Source organism: Chanodichthys erythropterus, chromosome 24, assembly GCF_024489055.1.
Source record: "Chanodichthys erythropterus isolate Z2021 chromosome 24, ASM2448905v1, whole genome shotgun sequence".
NCBI lineage: Eukaryota > Metazoa > Chordata > Actinopteri > Cypriniformes > Xenocyprididae > Chanodichthys > Chanodichthys erythropterus.
The window spans coordinates 27,653,032-27,672,000 of NC_090244.1; the positions used below are offsets into that span (position 1 = coordinate 27,653,032).

The 18,969-nt window shown below is 38.0% G+C and overlaps 4 protein-coding genes and 1 pseudogene across 4 annotated transcripts in view; all 5 read right to left on the bottom strand.

Annotated features, from left to right (window-relative positions):
- LOC137015196 (histone H2B-like) overlaps positions 1 to 567 on the bottom strand; it is an 800-nt gene extending 233 nt beyond the window's left edge. The window contains exon 1 of the mRNA XM_067379982.1: positions 1 to 567. This exon is cut by the window's left edge and continues 233 nt beyond it. Coding sequence (XP_067236083.1) covers positions 176 to 550 — 375 coding nt within the window. The 5' untranslated portion in view covers positions 551 to 567 and the 3' untranslated portion in view covers positions 1 to 175.
- LOC137015493 (histone H2AX-like) overlaps positions 1 to 6,308 on the bottom strand; it is an 86,814-nt gene extending 80,506 nt beyond the window's left edge. The window contains exon 1 of the mRNA XM_067380493.1: positions 5,915 to 6,308. Within this exon, the coding sequence (XP_067236594.1) occupies positions 5,915 to 6,297 (383 nt within the window). The 5' untranslated portion in view covers positions 6,298 to 6,308. The remainder of the gene's footprint in view (positions 1 to 5,914) is intronic.
- LOC137015285 (histone H4) lies at positions 1,180 to 1,674 on the bottom strand. Its single transcript, XM_067380147.1, has one exon. It carries the CDS (start codon positions 1,669 to 1,671, stop codon positions 1,360 to 1,362), a length of 312 nt encoding a protein of 103 aa, XP_067236248.1. The 5' UTR covers positions 1,672 to 1,674; the 3' UTR covers positions 1,180 to 1,359.
- On the bottom strand, positions 3,843 to 4,269 carry LOC137015143 (histone H3). Its single transcript, XM_067379885.1, has one exon. It carries the CDS (start codon positions 4,267 to 4,269, stop codon positions 3,859 to 3,861), a length of 411 nt encoding a protein of 136 aa, XP_067235986.1. The 3' UTR covers positions 3,843 to 3,858.
- A 605-nt stretch (positions 6,309 to 6,913) lies between the features above and the next one.
- On the bottom strand, positions 6,914 to 7,524 carry LOC137014480 (histone H1-like; annotated as a pseudogene).
- Positions 7,525 to 18,969: the final 11,445 nt, after the last annotated feature.

Sequence of the window (18,969 nt, forward strand, 5' to 3'; positions counted from 1 at the left end):
GACACTATTAACAGGACTATATGCATGAAATACAAAGTCAACATTCAGAAAAATTTAGGCACAAATGGGTTAACAATTACTTTGCAATACTCTACAATCAACTTGAACTCTTTAACTGAAAATATGGGTGGCTCTTAAAAGAGCCTTTGGGTCGCTGAGAGTCTCGGTTGAATCTCTACTTGGAGCTGGTGTACTTGGTGACGGCCTTGGTGCCCTCGGACACGGCGTGTTTGGCCAGCTCTCCGGGCAGCAGCAGACGCACGGCGGTCTGGATCTCTCTAGAAGTGATGGTGGAGCGCTTGTTGTAGTGAGCGAGACGAGACGACTCACCGGCGATGCGCTCGAAGATGTCGTTGACGAAAGAGTTCATGATGCCCATCGCCTTGGAAGAGATGCCGGTGTCAGGATGAACCTGCTTCAGGACTTTGTAGACGTAGATAGCGTAGCTCTCCTTCCTGGACTTTCTGCGCTTCTTTCCTCCCTTACCGGCGGTCTTCGTGACGGCCTTCTTGGAGCCCTTCTTAGGCGCGGACTTTGCTGGTTCAGGCATGATGCTTTTTGAACACAAACTTCACAAAGCAATGTGAGAACAGAAGTGACACAGTTTTACAATTTATTCACCGCCCTATGCTAATTTACAAAGAGAAAAAGGAACTATCTGATTGCCTCTTTTAATAGGCCAAACCCATAAACTCGTATTTCATTGGACAACTCAAAGCGTCACGAGCGGAATGAGGGCCAATCACATTCGCCGCCGCCAACAGCTCAATGTTTGAACTACACCCTGACTGTGTCCTTTGTTTCATTTCCCGCTCTTTTTATTATTGTTATTTTGAGAAAATAAGCGATTCTAGACAAATATTGTAAATCATCGCGTAAGTTTAAAACCCCTTGAGAGAGTTTTGGAGAATAAGAGACCATTAAAAGTCAGACACCCTTTAAAAGCAGTTTTTGTTCTGGACTATTGATTCATGAAACTATTGCTAGTTAATAAAAGCCCATTTGTGCAAACTAAATACAATTTTCGTTAATGTTTTCTGCATTTTCACTTGCCTTTAATTACGTAAAACTATTTAAATTGAATTACACCACTAAGACAAAAGGTCTTAGTGCACCAGATAATATATAGAACACTCATATCATCAACAGATAATATCATATAAACATATCATCAATCGATTAAAGAAAACGAAATGAAAAGTACTGACACAACCTGTTATTTATAAACTCATCAGTAACGTTTATTCTCGATACTAAAAACAAAAAATGTATTAATTTTCATTGGACTCTTTATGTGAGAGAGTGGGTGGCTCTTAAAAGAGCCGTTGGGTTGGTGTAGTTGTTCCTGATTTCAGAAGTTTAACCTCCGAAGCCGTACAGAGTACGTCCCTGTCGCTTCAGCGCGTACACAACATCCATGGCGGTCACGGTCTTTCTCTTGGCGTGCTCGGTGTAGGTGACGGCATCGCGGATGACGTTCTCCAGAAACACCTTCAACACTCCGCGGGTCTCCTCGTAGATCAGACCGGAGATGCGCTTGACACCGCCACGGCGAGCGAGACGACGGATGGCGGGTTTGGTGATTCCCTGGATGTTATCGCGCAGAACTTTACGGTGACGCTTGGCGCCTCCTTTTCCGAGTCCTTTACCTCCTTTGCCTCTTCCAGACATGTTCACACAACTCTATCTAATGATGATAAAGAATGAGAGAAGAGCGTTACTAGGAGGAGTTTTACATTTGCTTACAGGACCTGATAGAAACCACGACTGCTTCTCAACGCACACACTCCTCCCCCAAAGTAGCTAGAGCACAGGTGAATTAATTCCTGCCCTGACGTTTGTTTCATGTTACATTTCAGGTTTCATAAAATTGATTTCACAAACATAATGATTTACAGTACTGTTTGATAATGAAAAGTGGTATTCTGAAGAGGGACACAATACGTTATATCACAATATTAAGGCGAGACACTAGAGTAAAGCAAGCAAACAAACAAACAAACAAAAAACTAACAGTTATCACCCTAATTCCCCAGTGGATTGCTTACAATAAGAATTTTTCTAAAATGTTATGTTTAAATATGCAAATGAGGCCTTATTTACTTACAAAGTTGCATACATTTCTAGTACAAACATCTGAACTTTGGATGAAGTCAGGTTCATAATTCTTGTTTCTTTCTTTCTTTCTTTCTTTCTTTCTTTCTTTCTTTCTTTCTTTTTTTTTTATTAGAGTCAAGGTTTTTACAGAGTGGATTTTGGATTTATCTTTTTATCACTCCATAATTCAGAAAATGCTGTGAACAAACAAAAAACAAACAAAAACATCCAGAATTTTTCTTTGAACAAACTATATATGAACAAATTCCTCTGTAAAACCTTCAGAATATAGATAGGAATACAACTAAAGTTTGTTGTATTAAAGTGCTTCTGGAGTAGAGATATATGGCTCAGCGTAGGAAAAAAACAAACATTTTGAACAAAAACAACCTTTAAAATATGTATTGTAATTGAAATCTATAGACAAATAGATAATGTGCCCAAAAAAAAAAAAAAATAAATAAAAAAAACTTTATTAAAAGCAAATAAGTCCAACATCTCAAAATCACACCAGCGTTTTAACCTGTAGTGTCTCGCCTTAAAGTATTAAATATTTTATTTTATTTTTTTTTGACCTTTTTATTATTGGGACTTTCGAAAACTGAAAAACTGCAATTATGCAGGATTATGTTTGATACTCTTTCACTTGACTACATTTTAACCCTTTTTTATTTTAATCTATTTTGATAGATTGTATGAAGTGTATCTCACAGGATATTGCTCTAAGATATAGAAAAAAGCCATCAATATTTGTTTTATGTGATGCAAAAAAATTGCAAAAAAACAAACTAATATGCAAAATATGCTGTATGTATGACCTGTTTAATGGTAGGTGTCCACTGGCGCGGGGTGAGCAGAGCGAGCATTTTCAAATAATTCCTATGGAAGTCGAGCTTCACAATCCCACAATGCACCTTGTGAGTGTGAAGCTCAGCTTCCATAGGATTTAATTGAAAACGCTTGCTCTGCTCACCCCGCGCCAGTGGACACCTACCATAAGTGTCCTAAAATTGAGGTGTTTAATTTTGTTTTTACACTATTGAACGGTCTCGTCAAGCTAAGGGCTTGAGGTCTGCTGTCCTGCAGAGTTTACCTCCAATCCTGTTCAAACAGACATGCCAGTAACTTCCAAATAAATCTGAATACTTTTAGCAAGGATTGGTGTGTTTGACTGGCATTGGAGCTCAACTCTGCAGGAACAGCTTCCCCTGTTCTACCCAGCAAGAAGAGTTGAAAATGCAAAGATGTAGTCAACTAAATATGATATCAGTTTAACTTGAATATTAACACAAAAAGAGGAAAAAAAACAAAAAAGATAGGTTCCATACTAAATATGTCAATATTGTGGATAAATTCTTACCCAAATCTGGCAACAATGATTCAAAATGTGCTAAACAGCAGACCAAACATTATTATTTAGTTTTCTGTTTAGGCAACAAAGGCTTTCTTGAATTGTTAACGCGCTTGGGGGAGCGGGGAGAAAAAAACAACGCTTTATAATCTGCATATAATGACCTCTGACACCGGATTGGTACTTCCATAGCGGTTTGATGTGTGTTGCACGATCACCAAACAACAGAGTAGACTGACTTAATGCTCCCTTCATCTATTAATAACTAACTTACTGAAATCAAATCACAGACTGTGGGACTGGTTGATTTTCAATTGTAGTTTTCAGCATTACATTGGAAACTTCCTCGTTCAGTGTAATTTTGGTGGCTCTTAAAAGAGCCTTTGGGGTTTGATGTGGCTGATGCGGGTTTAGGCGCGCTCTCCGCGGATACGGCGGGCCAGCTGGATGTCTTTGGGCATGATGGTGACCCTCTTGGCGTGGATGGCGCACAGGTTGGTGTCCTCAAACAGACCGACCAAATAAGCCTCGCTGGCCTCCTGCAGGGCCATGACAGCGGAGCTCTGGAAGCGCAGATCCGTCTTGAAGTCCTGAGCGATTTCTCGGACCAGCCGCTGGAAGGGCAGTTTGCGGATCAGCAGCTCGGTGGACTTCTGATAACGGCGGATCTCTCGGAGAGCCACGGTCCCGGGCCTGTAACGATGGGGCTTCTTGACGCCGCCGGTGGCCGGAGCGCTCTTACGGGCGGCTTTGGTAGCGAGCTGCTTCCTCGGGGCTTTGCCACCGGTGGATTTACGAGCGGTCTGCTTGGTTCTTGCCATTGCTGCAGTCAACTTATTTTCTTGTCCTGCTTACGCTGGAAAGGCTGCTCTGTGTTACACGCCTGGTTTTAAAGCATTGCGCGGCTATGAGCTCACAGTGTCGGCAGGGTGCCGAGGCTTGTGATTGGCTGATGTGTGACGAATGCTTATGACTGCTAGCCAATGACTGCGCACTCCAACTTTTTCAAACAAGCAGAGGGTTTCCCGCTCAGTGTGCTTTGATCCGTTTTGCTCAGTGTAACACACCCAGACTCTATATTATACTCACATTGCTTTATGAAATATTCACCTTATTCCTGGGTCATTCTACAGAAACGTCCACTTTTGGTATGAGAAAATGTCTTAAAATGTATTTATTTTTTTAACATTTAAACTTAGACAAAATTATTCTTTTTAGCCATATATCCTTAATTTACCCATTTCTAACCAAAGGAGGATTAACAATGAGAAAGAAAAGTTATAATCATGTAATCTTAGTGCTATTTTATGCAAAAGAACTAAATGAATAGCTTTAAATAAAGTTTATCTATAAATGGGTAACACAAGTGACATTTTTAATGAAAAATGCATTTTACAAAATGGCTGCTGCAAGGTATTAATCCACATGTTGTCAATCATTGTATATTCACTAAATCAAATAATTTAATCCATTTGTACTCTAGTTTTTTTTTTAATTACCTAGCAATAACTTCAACTAACAATGACTTCAACTAAAAGCTTCATATGAAATTAAGATTTTCTAGTTAAAATTTCTGATAACTGAAAAGAGACAGTGGACTTTCCATTGGCCCTTCTTCATGGATCTTCACGAAATAGGAAGAAGGAAGTCAAGTGATGTAATCAGTGTGATTATTTCAAAATAAGAGATTTTTGTTAAAGGAAACACCAGTGACACGACATCAGGGGACCACTACATTCATTATATATTTTATAATATTTATTTGCCATTTGTTTTTTGTTTTTTATGTCATTTACATTATATATTTGATAGTTATGTATACATTATTGTATTTGAAATGGTAGAAAAACCTGTTTCTGAGCTGAAAATAAAGCACTTTCCCACATGACTGTGGGGAGGAGCACTTCTGTGGTGCTTGGAATTTTTAAAATTAAAAAACAAATATTGCCACATTGATGGCTCAAGAAGGCTTAATTGTTCAAATATATGGTTTCATGTTAAAATATATATATAAAAAATTGTAATCCTAGTGTTTTTCAAGTGTAATATTTCTGTAAAGTCTAGGGACAGAAAAGTGGACGTTTCTGTAGAATGACTCTCCCAATGGTTGTACATATCTCGGATCTGAAGAAAATCACGCCATTTGTATAGAAGCACAAAAAAAAACGAAAAAAAAAAAAACGCAACAAAACAGGAGCCCCCCATAAAACAACGATCTCTATCAAACAAACAAGTTGTGACCATCACGCGTTCAAAACACTGGGTCCTGCTATTGTTGCATTTGTAAATGCAGTTTTCTGATAATAATTAAAAAAAAAAAAAAAAAAGTATTACATATGTCGTAAAGTCAACCAACTGACTGAGTTTATGGTGTTATTTAACTGAGAAAACCACTCTCCATCAGATAAAATGGGTGGCTCTTAAAAGAGCCTTTGGGTTTCAGTGAGACAGACTGAATCCGCTTATTTGGATTTGGCGGGTTTCTCGGTCTTCTTGGGCAGCAGCACAGCCTGGATGTTGGGCAGCACACCGCCCTGAGCGATGGTCACTCCGCCCAGAAGTTTGTTCAACTCTTCGTCGTTGCGTACCGCCAGCTGCAGATGACGGGGGATGATGCGGGTCTTCTTGTTGTCCCGAGCGGCATTTCCAGCCAACTCCAGGATCTCAGCGGTAAGATACTCGAGCACAGCCGCCAGATAAACAGGAGCACCAGCACCAACGCGCTCGGCGTAGTTGCCTTTGCGGAGAAGCCTGTGAACACGGCCGACGGGGAACTGCAGTCCTGCCCTGGATGAGCGAGTCTTAGCCTTCGCTCTGACTTTACCTCCGGTTTTACCTCTGCCACTCATTTTTAGCTCAAATAACCTACAAGTAATACCACAGACAACAGCAATGAAATGAGTTTTCGTGGCGCCACATGCTGTCTTTAAAAGAGAGTGTCAGTCGCTCATTGGTTTAGAGTCTATAAGGATTCAAACCAATCACTGAACTTCCCTCCAAAGCCCAACCCCCTTTCTGGCGGAAATAATAATGCACAAGTATTTGTGACAGCGGAGAGGAAACCACTTAAATATTTGTTATAGAAAACTTGCAAGTACAAGAATGGATATTGTTCGCTGTTCCTACTAAAAATGCTACACCTTTTACACACAGTATATTCGGTGCACGTTGATCTGATACTGTATATTATTATGATCCTGTTGTAATATTGGAATGTTTCACTTTTGTTTGTTTCAATTTCACAGTGTAAATATTCTGTCTACTTTGTTCTACAACATCCAATTTGGACTGTGCTCACTGTCTGAACCCATATAAGCTTTTAATCAATTTCTTATATATTATTAAAAAGTTATAATTGTCTAAAGTCACATCTATTTTCAACACTATATTAACATGGGTTTTGCTCTTTATTCAGAGTTAGTGGGTGGCTCTTAAAAGAGCCGTTGAGGAGAAACAGTAAAGACTTTATTTCTTTTTGGGCGCTGCCTTTTTAGGCTTGGCGGCTTTAGGCTTTGCCGCCTTAGGTTTAGCCGCCTTGGTCTTTTTGGGGCTCTTGGCTGCTTTCTTAGCGGCTGCTGGCTTCTTTGCCTTCTTGGGGCTCTTCGTCGCCTTCTTAGCGGCTGTGGCGGCGGGTTTCTTGGCCTTCTTGGGCGATTTCTTGGCGGCGGGCTTCTTTGCCACTGCGCTCTTGGGCTTCTTGGCAGCAGCGGGTTTCTTGGCCGCGGGCTTCTTCGCTTTAGGAGCCGCTTTCTTAGCCGGCTTCTTCTTGGTCTCGGCTTTCTGCTTGTTGAGCTTGAATGAGCCCGAAGCGCCGGTTCCTTTGACCTGCACCAGAGTGCCTTTAGTCACCAGGCTCTTGATGGCGATCTTGACGCGGGAGTTGTTCTTCTCCACGTCGTAGCCGCTGGCGGCGATAGCTTTCTTCAGGGCGGCGAGGGACACGCCGCTCCTCTCCTTGGATGCGGACACAGCAGCTCACCGACGCCTGGACCTGCTTTCTTGGCTTTCGCAGCTGACTTCTTCTTGGGCGCTTTGGCCGGGGCGGCAGCAGCCGGGGCTGGAGCGGTTTCTGCCATCTCTCTCTCGGATCGGATCTACAGTCTTTCAAACGCTGTCTGGTTTCAGCAATGATCAGCGCTCGAGCGCCGCTGCGCTCTTAAATAACACATGAGAACCGTATAGACTCAACCCGTCCTGCTCGGTGTCTGTGCGCCTCCACGAGCCCCTCACGATTGTGTTTTCTTCTCTTACATTTGGGACAAAACTGAAGCGGTAAAATAGTTTGTCACAGTAAAAACAAAGTGAGCACCGAGCAGAGGTTCTGAACTTTCACTGGAGATTAAAATGAAGAGGAAATGTTTATTTGTCTCCGTCAGACCAAATCCAAGTCGAGCATCAGCCACGGGGAAAAGCCGTGTGTACATTTGATGGATAGTTTTAATGGAAAAGTTGATAAAAGCTTGAACGCGTCTGCTGTGTGTTCAGAAAACAGTCTGAATGCAACTTTAATGAAATCAGCATTAGTGAGGGGCGTGAGGAGGCTTTCATACAGCTGTTGTTTTGGGCAGCTTGAAGCACACGAACATCATCCGGAGGATCCGAGTCTGCTTGTGACTCTCCTGTCTGGCCCTCATCTTCGCTTAGCAGATCTGTCTTTATAATAATAATAAATATAGGCTAACTCTCAACACGCAAATAATGTTTTAAATTTACGTTTTCACAAGCTGATCTACATAATATCACGTAAATAAAAAATGTAAATCGGCATATTTGTTTCTCCTTATTTGTCATTCATCTCAGTTTTCGCCATGTGAATTAATGAGGTTTGTGTTGAAGTCGAATGTAAAGTAAGGCATAGCAACTTATTAGAAATAATAATAAAATGATATCTATCTATCTATATATATATATCTATATATATATATATCTATATATATATATATATATCTATATATATATATATATAAATATATATATATATATATATATATATATATATATATATATATATATTTTGTGTGTGTGTGTGTGTGTGTGTGTGTGTGTGTGTGTGTATTGCTGAATCTCTGGTGCCATTGCCTCCTTAAAACGGTATTCCTTCAAAAGTCTCTTTGGATAAAATCATCTGCTAAATGAATACATGTAAATAATAAAGTACAAGTCACTGATTGCAATTGTCTTATATTCTGATTTAACCACTATTAAATGCTAATTCATAAAATAGTCGTATTATTTACACTATATGTTTGATATTTGCAAAGATGTTGGGGATTTGGTCAGGCTATATAAATTCTAACCCTAAACAAACACTCTAGATTACACAGGCAGGTTAAACTGGGATTTGTACTAAAGTCTGAAGGACACTGAAGCTGAAGAGCTGATATGATTTTAAAGGATTAGTCTACTTTCAAATAAAATGTCCTGATAATTTACTCACCCCCATGTTATCCAAGATGTTCATGTCTTTCTTTCATTCTTCAAATTAAGGTTTTTGATTAAAACATTCCAGGATTATTCTCCTTAGTGGACTTAAATGGCCTCCAAACAGTTGAAGGCCCGTTTCAGTGCAGCTTCAAACGATACCAGATGAGGAATAAGGGTCTTATCTAGCGAAACGATTGTTCATTTTCTACAAAAATACAAATGTATATGCTTTATAAACACAGATGATCACATTGCACATGCTTCCGCTTTCCGTATTCTTCAAAAAGCTTACGCTGTATATCCTGCGCCTTCCCTATTCTACTAATGGAACGAACGGAACTGGCGCTGCATTCGTTCCGCAAGTAGAATAGGACAGGGTATAGGACATACAGTGGATACAGTGGACAAAGGTTGCTACATTTTGGTTGGATCTTTGTGGACTGATACAAGGGTGATTCTTCAATTAGGGGAACTTTTGTGTCCCCAGATTATACATTCATGTTAAAAATAATATATTATAAAATAGTTTAGTTATTTCAAATAATATTTATTGCACCACCAAAAAATGTTATACACTAAAATCAGTATGATTTCCATTTTTAAAAATGTTTTCATCACTAATATTTGGCTACTCAAGCCTTGTCCCCAACCCAGACTTTAAAACTTGTCTGCTCTGAAAATGTGATAAAATGTTATCAGTTCATTAAAAAATCACAATATTTGTTTAAACAGTAACTTAAAAAGGCACTTGATGCATAATTTGGGTTCATATCTGTGCAATTTGTGAATATTTTTAACAATTTAGTATTGTCCACAACAATACTGTCATTACCATGACAGTCTATGATTACAACAATGATTTTTTTGAGGGTAAGACTTGTTTATGCCGTAACCATGGAAATGAAGACCAGCAGGGGAGCACATGTCAGCCATGGAAGAACAGTGACATTTGATGTCTGAAAAAGTAAGTAATTTAATCATGAATTCCTTCTGATCATGGAGTAGACTTATTCAGCGTCATTACCATAAATGCTGTAGCAGCAATATTTTGATAAATATATGTATATATTCACATGATTTAGGTGTATTTAAAGTTCTTTTTGTACTATATGTTGAGTGATGTTAGCAAATCCATGACATAGCATCTTTTTTTCCTGAAAAAAAAAAAAAAATGTCATTACCGCAACATGTCATTACCAACACACAACTTGTTGTGATGGTAATGACAAGTGATGGTGGTAATGGCATGTTGTGTGTCACTATATCGTATTATGTGTTTATAAATTAAGTTAAAGAAGCATAATAGTGTTAAAATCAGCTGAAAGGTCTAGAGATTATATAAAAAAAATTGAAGGAAGATCCTGTAAAATACATGTTTGAAAGCAAACACATTTCATTATACACTGTGTGCAGAATTATTAGGCAAGTTGATTTTCTGATCATATTTTTTTTTTCCAAGCACATTTTACCGATTCCAATCCACGTCAATCTTAAGAACTACTATTAATATTGTTTTTAATAATTTATAAGTGATATATAATTGTTCATGAAGGCTGGAAATGAAAAATGCCTTATGTTCAGGTGTGCAGAATTATTAGGCAGGTTTCCTTTTACAGGCAAAATGAGCCAAAAAAAGAGAGGGTCAGACAAAAACAGGTGGAAAATTATTATAATTATTATAACTTCAAAATAATTAAGAATTAAGGTGAAGGATTAAGTGTGAAACCATCAGGAACCCTTTAGTCTCCAGCGGCACCATTTTCCAGAACTGCAACCTACCTGGAGTCTCCAGAAGTGCAAGGTGTCAGGATCTCAGAGACTTAGGTTAGCTAAAGAATCCTAAAAAATTACCCGCTCTTAATAAGAATCACAAGCTGAAGTGTTATAAAGTACATGAAGACTGGGTTTTTATAGGCCTTATAGACAGACAGATTGAGAGTGACTCCTGAAGGACCAGCACCACATCCTTTTGTACCAATGTTTGAAGAATTTATTTTCCAGAATCTGGCAGTAAGGTGTGGGAGTTCACTTTTAGTCCATCTCTTATCCTGAAATGTCCATCTTGCAGAGATGGACTAAATGATCTTCCAAAACTTACTGCCAGATTCTGGAAGATAAATTCTTCACACAGTGGTACAAGAGGATGTGGTGTTGGTCCTTCAGGAGTCACTCTCAAGCTGTCTGTCGATAAGGCCTATAAAAACCCAGTCTTCATGTATTTTATAACACTTATTAAGAGCGGGTCATTTTTTTTAGGATTCTTTAGCTAACCTAAGTCTCTGAGATCCTGACACCTTGCACTTCTGAAGACTCCAGGTAGGTTGCAGTACTGGGAAATGGTGGCGCTGGAGACTAAAGGGTTCCTGGTGGTTTCACACTTAATTCTTCACCTTAATTCTTAATTCTTTTGCAGTTAACATGTCTTTGCTTCTCCAGCTGTTTTTGTATGACCCCACTGACCCAATGAGCATTTCACTGTCCAATGGTCATGCTTTAACTTTGCAGTTTCTAGTATTACATTAGTATTGAGTCCTTCTCATGAGTATTTAATAATTTTTGACTTTTCAGTTTGAGTTAAATCTCTTTTTTGGCTCATTTTATCTGTAAAAGAAAACCTGCCTAATAATTCTGCACACAATATAAGGCATTTTTCATTTCCAGCCTTCATGAACATTTATATATCACTTATAAATGATTAAAAACAATATTAATAGTAGTTATTAAGATTGATGTGGATTGGAATTGGTAAAATGTGCTTGGAAAAAAATATGATCAGAAAATCAACTTGCCTAATAATTCTGCACACAGTGTATGCATTGTTAGTTTTAACCCAATGCAACTTTTATGAGTTTGAAAACTTTTATGTTTTCTGTTAAAAACTTGTATGTTAAACTTTTATGTTAAAAACTTTATTTCACCTAATGGTAATAGTCATAGTTATGAAATGTTTCTGAAGGATATTTTTATGCTGTTTTATCCCATTGTGACAATTTATTCTCTAGAAAATATTGTATGGTTTCTTCATGATTGAAATAAACATGTTCAAGTTGATGGTTGTGTCATATTTATATATATATATCTCCTCACATCTGTCCATTTCTTTCAACAACACTCATCAGAAGTCAGGGCTCTCAAGTCTCACGCATGGGCGTGAGACACACGCATTTCAACCCGTTCACACGCTCACACGCCACACCTTGTATTTCTCACGCAGAGAAATCTCCAGGATAATGCACAACAAGTTGCGCCGCTATTAGAGGAATCAAGCGAGTTCCCCATAGAGAAGGCCCTGCCACGCACCAGTTAATCTAATAAAAAAAAATATAGCTACCGATCAGCCAATCAGAAAATAGAATTACTGTATCCGGGTAAGATGTTCCCGCCACAAAAATATTTATGTTCTGATTCCAACGACACATTCTGTGATTCACGGGCTCGCGCACTGATTCAGATGCTCGCTGAAGTAGTTAGCTACAGAGGAGGACATCTGTCAGTCACATTGATTCACATCTGGCTACAGACTGATCGTGATCGATGTGGGACCATATCCTATGAGTACAGTAAGTCATACTTGGGTAAAATTGGTTTTATATTCTCACATTCGGACTTCTGAGAAATGCAGGCTTTCCAATAAATGTGCAATAAATTAATGTTTGCGAATTTTAAGCAGCGACATGATATTGACAACCAAGGATTGTCAACTTACAACATTTTTCACAGTCGATCAAAATAGGCAAGTATTGTTTTAATGGCATATTTACTTGTGAATGTCCACTGAATGTCTAATGTAGTGTGATTAACAAGGCTATTGAATAAAACCAAATTTACCGAAGTGTAAGTCATCTCATCAAATTGCTGGGGAATATTTGTGTCCAGGCAGCTGGTAGGTTAGTTAACAGTTTGTCCAGAGTACTTTTACGTGAACTTGCCTGGCTAGTAGCGATGGGCATTTTTCCAAAACATTGTATTCGAATATTTGGGCTAGTAAAAAAACGAATATTTGTGTATTTAGTGCGTGAATTGTATAAGGTAATTTTGTCATTTAACAACGGAGTCCGATCCTCCCTTCCCCTCCACTACGTAATTAAAGCTGCGACAGTCGAGTGCACGAAGTGTCCAACATTCCACACTTCGTTTTTTCCGTTAATTTAGTGCATCATCCGGGTATTTAAAGTGTACTTTTTCTTTTTGTAATTTTCAGTGTGAACGCACTACTGCACTATTTGTACTTAAAAACGTCATAGAATAGTGCACAAGTACACGAATTGGGACGCACCTCATGAGACATACACGGAGAAAAGTAGCTCCGGCTAGAACGTTCCTCCGCAAGACGCGTGCAGTTCTGTTTATTAACCGCTAGAGGGCCAAAAATCGCGGACAGCAGCTTTAAATTACAATTATTTTGAGAAAATGAGAGACGTTTTTTATTTTTATTTTTTATTCAAGTTGTCATCACCATTTCTGAACAAACTGATTAGGTAATATACACAACAAGTTTGTGTTTTATCTTAAGGTTTTCATTCAGTTTAAAACATTAAACAATATGTGTAAACAAAAAATATAGGCCTAAAGAACAAAAGCATTATAGGCTCAAGCAGCGAGCGGAAAAAAACACTAGTAAAGCAGAGCGCGCCAGTTATCGTGCCGAACATAACGTACATATAGAGTCGGAATATGGTTACCATGTTTATATTGTTTCACATTACAATGTTGAGGAAAAACAACAATATAATGTGTATGATTATATTACCATTATCTATCTCTCACACTCACTCACATCCACACAAAAATGCTGAATTAAATAAATATTTTTTTTATTTGTACGAATGTGTCATTTTTCATATCAGACCCCCGTCCCCACTCAAACCCCCGTCGCCGCAGAAATCTCACTCTGAACTCAGTTCAAAACTTGAGAGCCCTGAGAAGTCATTATTTAATCCTTTAAATTTGCTTTATGTATCAGTGCACTTTTCATTTATGTCATTACCAAAACACTATGTCATTACCAGAACAGTATGTCATTACCTCCACGTTGCTTAATTTACAGAAAACATACCTTTAAAACTGTTTTATGTTCAATCTTGAGGTGCTACATGAAAAGCTTGATGGATCCGAAATGGCAACACGATCACATGAGTGCGTATCAATAGTACGAGTTTGTAATCTCTTATACATATATACGCAGGGGCGTAGCAGCCATTTTAAAAGTGGGGGGGACAGCTGTATGGTGATGTGACCCAAAGCTGATATTCATAATAATAAATTCTAAATAGAATACCGATTGGCATTTTACAGCACCCTAGTGGCAATTTTGGGAACATGCCATGATAGCTTACAGGAACGTATTTTTGTGAAATCATCCTCAAAATTTAAAAATATACTGCAGGACTTTGAGACCAATGTGAGACCATCTATACTTTATTTAGATAAAGATATTTTATGATATTTAAAATATTTCAGTTACACTACATTTGAACAATAACTATTCTTACTTGTTAATAGTTGTGTTAAATGAGTATACAGATTACATCTACAGTAATTTTATACAGCATACATTTTATGAAAATATATCAATAGAACCTAAAAAAATATATATTTACAAGTTTTTAATATTTTCATGATCAAAGTGAGATTTTTAATCAAAACTTCCAAACTGAATTATACATTAATTAATATAATTATAATTATACATTAATTAATACAGTAGTTAACACTATTGGAACACACAGCCTTTATACATAAAACTAATTTTATTTAACAGTTTGAACATAAAATAGAAAATGTTATCTTTTTTTCTAGCGATTATCGTTGATTTGATTACACAGATCCTATTTAAACTGAGCTGACCTAGACAATGACGTCTCTGCATTCAATAATAAAATGCCTTAAACTGGAAATTCAGTGTTTAATCTTGTCATTATAAATTACTCTATTCTCCTATTTGATACTGTTCAGTGCTTTGACACAATCTGTATTATTAAAATCAATAAATAAAGGTGATTGATGGTTGATCTTTTGTTTTAAGGAATTAAATTGATGTGTAATTCCTTAAAATTTTGGCAAGCAGTTCCAATTAAGAAAACACTGCCTTAAAATAGTCAATCTGCTCTTTTTATACAAATCGCACCTGTACACATTCTGGAGAGGTTGAGCAACTGTCCCCTCTCTCTGTCAGTGACGTCACAGCCTGCCTTTCCTACAGACCAGTTAGGACATAAAGTATAATATTTACATAAAGTATAAAAATATATATATTTTAAATTTGATAAAGTATTTTAAGATATTCGGTGCAAAACAATTTTGATTTATTGTGAAAGGATAATTCTACTCCGCGAGCAGCACGTAGGCAACAAAAGACAGAAGAAACCAATAATTTGTTACGTCTCATTTAGCAGACGCTTTTATACAAAACGACAAGTAGGAGAGCATTTAACACACTGAATCCGGCGCGACGTGACGAGGTCCATACGGGTTCTGTTGTCTTTTGACGTTACAGTAACAGTTAGTTTAAATCATAACATGAAAACTTTATCGCGTGATTCGTGTCATCGCGACATACTGTAACATACTTACAGTGTGTGTTTGAAAAAAGGATGTAATCGTCCTTTGCTTTTTTCTGGGGTGCATTTTATCCCAGACAGCCTAATAGCAAAGTGAATGAACTAACGAAAACTCACAACAGCAACAAGAGATTTGAAGCTCATAGCAGACGCGCCCAAGAGATGATTCGCTCTGTGATTGGCTGAATGTTAGTTCACTCAAATCTAAGTAACAAATCAGAGAACACTGCCGGTGCCGGAAATATTCACGCTGGATCCAAAAAAATAAAAAATAGCAGGGGTCAGAATCACCTGTTTCTAAAAGTGCGGGGGACGTGTCCCCCCCGTCCCCCCCGGTTGCTACGCCCCTGTATATACGCCAAAATGAGTTTTGGCGTGCTTATGGTACGCAGTTTTTCGCGTGCATATGATACGCACTTTATGGCGTGTATATGATACGCTCTTGGTTAGGATGGGGGTGGGGGAGTGGGGGGGTTCGTACGTATAATACGCCATAAAGTGCGTATCATATGCACGCGAAAAACTGCGTATCATAAGCACGCCAAAACTCATTTTGGCATATATATTCTACGAGATTACAAACTTGTACTATTGATACGCTTTTCGTGTGATCGGGCTCGAAATGGTCAATATTCATATTCATGCATTTTTATTAATATTTATTTTTAATCATTTGTGGCTTATGATTTATAGTTTTACTTTTGCTTTCATATATTTATGTACTCATACTTTATAGATTAATTCTTATCATATTTTCAAGTATTCACTGGTGATTGTACCCTTATGGTTATTTTATATTTAAGAGAGTATGCTTGCTATGTTCAATTGTTCTTCAAGTGTTCCAGTGTGACAGCCAGGTCATGCTGACACGTTTGTGGTTAGACATTGGACGCCTGCCAAGTACGGCAAAAGTGGTGGTTTTTTTCAGAATTAATATTTGCTGACATTTAATAGTGTAAGATTTGCAAAATCCCCCAAAGGGGATAAAACAACTATTTTTTGGCACTGGACCAGTAGATGACCTAATGGGTGAAATTAACCTTTTCTTTTAGAACAAAAACATCAATTTGTGTGGGATGTAAATTTCCCTATATGCTCATGGTATAAAGCTGACCGAGTTATTGATAATTCAGCTTTTTTCCCTCCTTTGCTCTCCTTGGCTTCTACTTCTTGTCTCTTATCTGCAAATGTCTTAATTATTGCTCTTTTTGATCTTCATCTATTAGATACAATACTCTGGATTTTACAATACTCTAAATTTTATTATTAACTATTGACTAATACTTTATGATGGTTTATTTTTTTTAAGTATTTTCATTATCGATTAAAGTTTGTGTGTGAGGCTAAATTGAATTGTAATGAATAAATATTTTTTCATCAACTTTATCTACTGCCTGGATCTTATTTTCACAAGTTTTTGCATTACATCTAAAATTAATTTTCCAGAAATTAAACAAAAGTGTGCTTTGATGAACACAGAAAAACACATTTTGATAGTAAGAACAAGAAAATATATGTAATTCGCTGAATGGAAACATTTTGTTTTTTTATACGTATTGTTGAAGGTTAACAATGTTTACAAGATAAATGAGTTTAAATGATCTCCTTGATACATTCTCTTTGCATTGTGATACTTTTTGATGTTGTGATGGTAATGACGTTTTGCAGTGCCAGTTGGCAAATAGATATAAAATACTCAAATTATATTTAAGCTCAGTCGTGGCCATTATTATATCTTTACATCAAAGCATGTAAACATTGTCATGACATAATTCTAACAAAATTCAACCAAATGTCATTCATCAAAATGTAAGATGGCAAAATAGACCCCAATAATCACCCACAAACAAACTGTCCAATGCCATCAGATTAAGATGCAAGGACAACATCCAGACACCTCTTAAGCCCCGGGTATACTTCGGCCGTCCGCGTTTGTGCACTGTCCGCATGAAGTAATTTTCGTCATGCGGAGGGGCTCGCGGCCAGCCGCATACCGCGTCCGCATGCAACAGCGCATGCGCCAGCAGTTCAGAAGAGTCCACTAGGTGGCAATACGCAGTATTGAGCACAGTGTTCAGCCATCGAAGAAGAGTGTGAAAAGAACGGTTTAAAAACAACAAGCTTGAAAAAATGAGAAAAACAGGACAATGGACAGCGAACTCGACGAGCGTTTGTGCGAAGAGATCAGAAAGTACCCATATTTGTACAATTCATGTTTGAAGGAGTACAAAGACGTGTTTAGGGTGGCAAATTCATTGAGGGAGATAAGCAAAATGAAGCGGTTTGCCGACAGCGATGGAAGAATCTTCGGGACAGATGCGTTAAAGCAGCAAGAAAACTGAAAGGAAGGAGCGGTGATCCAGGTGGAATCAAGCCCGTCCCGCAGATTGTTGTGATGCTTGGCTATCTCTTGCACCAAAGTGCTAAATTCCCCATCCACAACCACCATCGTCTTCTCTTCTTCTTCTTAATTTCTTCTTTCTTCTTCTTCCAAGATGTGTAAACTTAGAAGCATATCCTTCTCCATCGTTTTAGAACTAATTTCTTTCTTTTTAGAACTAATTTGTTTTGTGTGCATATATATATATATATGTCCAGGTTATAATATTTGGCGAAGGTGAATGGCGAGGACCAGCTGGCCGGTACACAGATGTCCGCAATAGAGACTCTGTTGGACCCCTCCCAAGAAGAGGCCATATCTCTAGTAGAGTGCGCCCTCATTCCTAAGGGGCCAGTGCTATCGCATCCACAATCCATCTGGAAAGCCTCTGCTTTGAAACTGGCAGCCCTTTAGTGCAGCCCCCCTGAAGCAGATTAAAAGCTTCTCTGATTACCGATATTAGCCAGATTGCTCAATACACACTCGAAGGGCTATAGTGGGTGAGGTGCCTGCTTGCTCGAGCAGAAGAGCTGACAGCATTATCACCTGCATTCTAAACAGGGTGGAAAGCACTTTTGGCAAGTAGCCTTTCCTTGGCCTAAGGACGACTTTACTGTTGTTAGAATGGAAATCAAGGCAGAAAGGACCCAGATAGCATGTAATCTCAAACTCAATGTTGAGTCAGTGTTGTTGCTTCAACTCTAATTGCATTTAATAAAAAGTGATGTTGCTTCAGTATCACTCTCGCATCCTCAGTTAATGTTGAAGCAATTTTGATATTTCAACCACAAATCAATGGTAATATTATTGATTCAACATTGCAAATTCATATTTTTTCAACATCACTTTTGCACCCTCAGTTAAAGGTGCCTTAGAACCCTTTTTCTCAAGATCTAAAATAAGGTGTCCCCTGAATGTGTCTGTGAAGTTTCAGCTCAAAATTCCCCATAGAATTTTTTTTATTATTATTCAATTTTGCAATTGCCTATTTTGGGGCATAATTAAAAATGTGCTGATTCAGCACGTGTCCCCTTTAATTGCTTGCGCTCCTTGCCCCCAAGCTCAAAACTCTATAATACACTACATAAACAAAGTTCACACAGCTAATATAACCCTCAAAATGGATCTTTACAAAGTGTTCGTCATGCAGCATATCA